This window comes from Chenopodium album, chromosome 25 (genome assembly GCF_948465745.1).
Source record: "Chenopodium album chromosome 25, dcCheAlbu1.1, whole genome shotgun sequence".
In the NCBI taxonomy this organism is placed as follows: domain Eukaryota; kingdom Viridiplantae; phylum Streptophyta; class Magnoliopsida; order Caryophyllales; family Amaranthaceae; genus Chenopodium; species Chenopodium album.
The window spans coordinates 11,216,946-11,221,531 of NC_137858.1; the positions used below are offsets into that span (position 1 = coordinate 11,216,946).

The following is a 4,586-nucleotide window of genomic DNA, read 5'->3' on the forward strand; positions in this document are numbered from 1 at the left end:
CATACATTAAAGTCAAAGAGAGCTAGAGACAGAAAGAGCAAAAGAATATCTAAGAAAGTGATCTAATTTGAAAGTAATATTCAAAACTTGTTAATTTTCATCAATTTTCGATTTCTCTTCCTTCTCTCATAAAAAGTATGGCGAGTACAAGTATGATGGGAGAAAAAGAAAAGGCGCCAGCTATAGGTATCGATTTAGGGACGACATACTCATGCGTGGCTGTATGGGAGCATGGCGCAGTTGAGATTATTGCCAATGATCAAGGTAACAGGACAACGCCGTCTTGTGTCGCTTTTACCAAAAATGATCAACGACTTGTAGGTGATGCTGCTAAGAACCAAGCACCAGTCAATGCTCACAACACTATATTTGGTCTGTTCTCTTTTTCTTCTCTCTTTGTTCTTAATAGTCTATGCATTTAAGGAGTTGATTAGAGTAAATAACAACTTGTTATAATAGTTTCATTCCGCTTATGGGCTAAAATGCAAAAATCATGAAGTACTTAATTAAATTGGTTTTTTGATTCATGATTATGTTGTGTATATTTATTTCGATCTCCTTTGGTATGAAAATGAATTAATTTTCTTTGAATGTTGAAATTAAAGTTTACAAATGTTATTTTTAACTTTTTAAGAATGATTGGATGAGATTAGGCTTGAAAAACAGGTGCACATCAGTAAACTATGAGTGGTAAAATAGTGCTAATTAAATAACAAGTTGTTAAGGACCTAATTAGTGACTCTAATAAAATCAGAACAAGGTTTTCTGACAGAAATTGTAATAGAAATTGTAATTAGTGACTCTAATCACTTTTCCTATTATGGGATGATTTATGGTTAATATGTCGTGACCCTCCTAGCAGAAGATAGACTGAATATCATATACACAAATCATATACATTGAGGTTGTCAGGTTGTGAGACATGTTAACAACGAAAGTCCGAATAGGCAAATGTGTTTTTAAAAACAGCTTGTTTTTTATCTTTATGTGTTATTTGGATCTTTATTAGCTGGAAAATACTTCAATGGTGTTTTTTTTTTTTTTTTTTACTATTCCGTAAGAAAGATATACAAAGTTAGAAATACATCTAGGGTCTTTGTAACTTGTTACGTGCATATTTGCCTCAATTTAGTAGGCACTTGGGCAGGCTACTTGAGACAGTAATTAATTTCAGAGAATGCTGTTCTATGAGAAATTGATCTACATCCTTTGTTTTATCATTGAGCTATTCGTGGGTGACTGTTCAATTACAACAATCGTAGCAACTTTATTAATTGTTATGACATGGATCATCGACATTTCCCCTGTTTATAGGCATTATAGGTCCAATATACTCTGCAAAGTTAACAAAAAAAACTTTCATGTATTTGTTAGAATCTGTTTTCCAAAGGCTAAACTGAAGTTAGAATAACATTATATTAACATAACACTAGCTATTACATATCAGTAGCCAGTAGGATGCAATGTTTGCTAGTCTTATCTACTGCTTATCAACTGTTAGTTTTATCTTTTGATGTTTATTAATCCTATCCTATCATCTGGTCTTAAATTTCAATTGATTACAGATGCGAAGAGGCTCATAGGAAGGAGCTTCAATGATGAAAGTGTATTAAAAGACATCGGACTTTGGCCATTCAAGGTTGTTGCTTGCTTTGGTTCGAATAATGAGAAGAAGCCGATGGTTGTAGTTAACTATAAAGGCCAAGAGAAGGAATTTTCTGCCGAAGAGATATCTGCAATGATCCTATCAAAGATGAAGGAAACTGCTGAGGCCTATCTTGGTACGAGTGTCAAGGATGCTGTTATCACTGTTCCGGCTTATTTCAATAATCTGCAGCGTCAGGCAACTAAAGATGCTGGAATCATAGCTGGCCTAAATGTGCTTCGCATTATTAATGAGCCAACAGCAGCTGCATTTGCTTATGGTCTTGACAAGAAGGCTTCTGGCAGAAAAAATGTGTTGGTTTTTGATCTTGGTGGGGGTACTTTTGATGTCTCTTTGGTCGTTATCGAAAAGGAGTCATTTGAAGTGAAATCAGTAAATGGAGACACTCATCTTGGGGGTGAAGATATTGACAATAATATGGTAAGTCATTTTGTGGGGGAGATCAAGAGAAAGCATAACAAAGACATTCGTGAAAATGCTAGAGCTATGGGACGGTTGAGAGCTGCTTGTGAGGTAGCAAAAAGAAACCTTTCTACAACTTCTTCCACATTTATCGAGATAGATTGCCTTATTGATGGAATCGATTTGCAGTCGTGTATGACTCGTTCTCGTTTTGAGAAATTGAACATGGAGTTGTTTAAGAAGTGTATTGACATAACAGAGAAATGTTTGATGGGAGCAAATATGAGAAAGAACGACGTTCATGAGGTTGTCTTAGTAGGTGGCTCGAGTAGGATTCCTAAGATTCAACAGATGCTGCAGGAATTTTTTGGTGGTAAGAAGCTGAATAAAAGCATTAATCCAGATGAAGCAGTTGCTTATGGTGCTGCAGCTCATGCTGCGATGGTGAGTGGAATGGATAATAATGAGTTCGTGCTTACTGATGTAACTCCGCTTTCTCTTGGTATTGAGAACAGTAATACAGAGTTGTCTGTGTTAATACCAAGGAACACTCCCATCCCAACAAAAAAGGAGAAGTTGTTTCATACAGCAAACAAGAATCAGTCTGAAATGTTGTTTAGTGTATATGAAGGCGAAAGGATCACAGCGAGGGATAATAACTTGCTGGGAAGATTTGAGCTTTCAGGTGTTCCTCCTGCCCAAAAACGGAAGAGTTGTGTTGATATCAATGTTTGCTTTGAAATTGATTCTGACGGAATCCTGAAATGTGATGCTCAGGAACTGAGCAGTCTGAAAAACAGTGGAATGACTGTCAGTTATCACAGTGGCCGATTGTCAAGGGAAGAAATTGAAAAGATGATAAAAGTTGCAGAGAAGCTCAATTATGAGGATGATCAAAAAAGGCGGAAGGCCAAAGCAAAGAGTGATATGGAGAACTATGCTCATGAAAAGAGGCGCTTACTGAGACGTGATGCTGATAAGATTGGCAAAAAAGATCGGAGGAAGATTGAGGATGCTCTTCAACAGACAATGCAATGGTTGGATTGGAATGTTTTTACAGAGGCTAGTAAATATGAAGACAAGATGATGGAACTTCAGAGCATCTGTGATCCTATCATTGCACAAATGCAGCTGTACCGTGATGATGCTCGTGTTAACAAGACTGCACAAAGGGTTGAGATCATTGATTGTGATTAAGAATTGATCTATTGAATGCACAAGCTGTAGGTTTTAGTACCAAGATTGGAAAGAACTGATTTTAGCTTTTAATCAAACTCAATTGCTAGAAATACAGGTATGATTGCCATTTATTTTTGTGATCTAGTGGTTCCAGCATTATATACATTCTGATTCTGCTGGTTTCTTTGTATGTATGTCGCTGACCTTAATATCCTGTTGAATTCTTCACATATGTAATGCTCTAAATTTCTGAAATTCTTATGTTTTTAATGTTTTTTGTACATCTACTTAGCCACAATATTGTGTCTGATGGTCCTTGAAATCAACTAGGTAGTTGTCTTATTACTACTTTCCTTATCCACTCATTTACGCGCTTATTTAAGATCAAGTGCTGGTGGCTAGTCGAGGTTCACCTTTATTCAAGGCTGAATTATCTGATATTTTGATAATGTGCTAGACTGCTAGTTTACCATGTAAGGCTCCAGATAATAATTACTGGTGAAAATTGATAATTTCAGAAAGAGGCAGTCATTTATTATATTATGGCAGAAAATTGTGCTATCATCCTATAAAATTCAGAATGAGAAGTAGATAAGGAGCAACTTGAGCTAGCACAACAGCACAAGCACAATCAGTTATCAATGTGGCCGAGTTATGCACTTATCCTCAGCATCTGAACAACAAACCAGAAGGTTAATTTTAAGAAATACTTTATATAAGAACAGAAGAACTATTAGTCTATTAGCCACATACAATTAACTATCAATTTAGCCAAGTTATGCACTTATGCTCAGCATCTGAACAACAAACCAGAAGGTTAATTTTAACAAAATATGTTCATTAGAACTGTCAGTCAATAACTTCATCGTCTCCTCGACTCCTCCACCTTTGTTCCAAATTTGCCTTCTCATAGTTGTGCAATGTATTCCACAGGTTATTGACTCATAAATAACTCTTTTGGCGGACTAATTTCCAAAACATTCACTTGTTCAGGCTAGGTAATTCCAGGAAGATTATTTTTTTTTAAAAAAAGAAGAAAAATCATTATCTTAATCTGTTTTTAAGATAATTTTTTTAGCGAATTCAGAATATAAAGATCTTATAAAGATAATAGTATTTGGTTAAGATAGAGATAATAACCCGGTACTGCGGTACATCTTTATTATTTATCATGTTGTTAAAGTACAAATATTTTTAAACCAATGCAAAGTAGAGCACTATATAAATAATATGCAAGTAACCTGGCCTAAACGTTATTATACTGATCAAGTTGATTAATTACAAAAATTCCCTTTGGTTTTTTTTATTGTTCCTTTAATTTATTAATCGATTGATAATA

At 35.1% G+C, this 4,586-nt stretch overlaps 1 protein-coding gene across 1 annotated transcript; it reads left to right on the forward strand.

Annotated features, from left to right (window-relative positions):
* The first annotated feature begins 152 nt into the window (after positions 1-152).
* LOC145613667 (heat shock cognate 70 kDa protein 2-like) lies at positions 153-3,265 on the forward strand. The gene is made up of 2 exons (XM_081668751.1): positions 153-372; positions 1,566-3,265. Exons 1-2 carry the CDS (start codon positions 153-155, stop codon positions 3,263-3,265), a joined length of 1,920 nt encoding a protein of 639 aa, XP_081524877.1.
* Positions 3,266-4,586: the final 1,321 nt, after the last annotated feature.

Coding starts and splice junctions, on each gene's coding strand:
- LOC145613667 (XM_081668751.1), top strand. CDS start 153: ATGATGGGAGAAAAAGAAAAGGCGCCAGCTATAGGTATCGATTTAGGG. Junction 373..1,565: donor TGCTCACAACACTATATTTG/GTCTGTTCTCTT, acceptor AATTGATTACAG/ATGCGAAGAGGCTCATAGGA.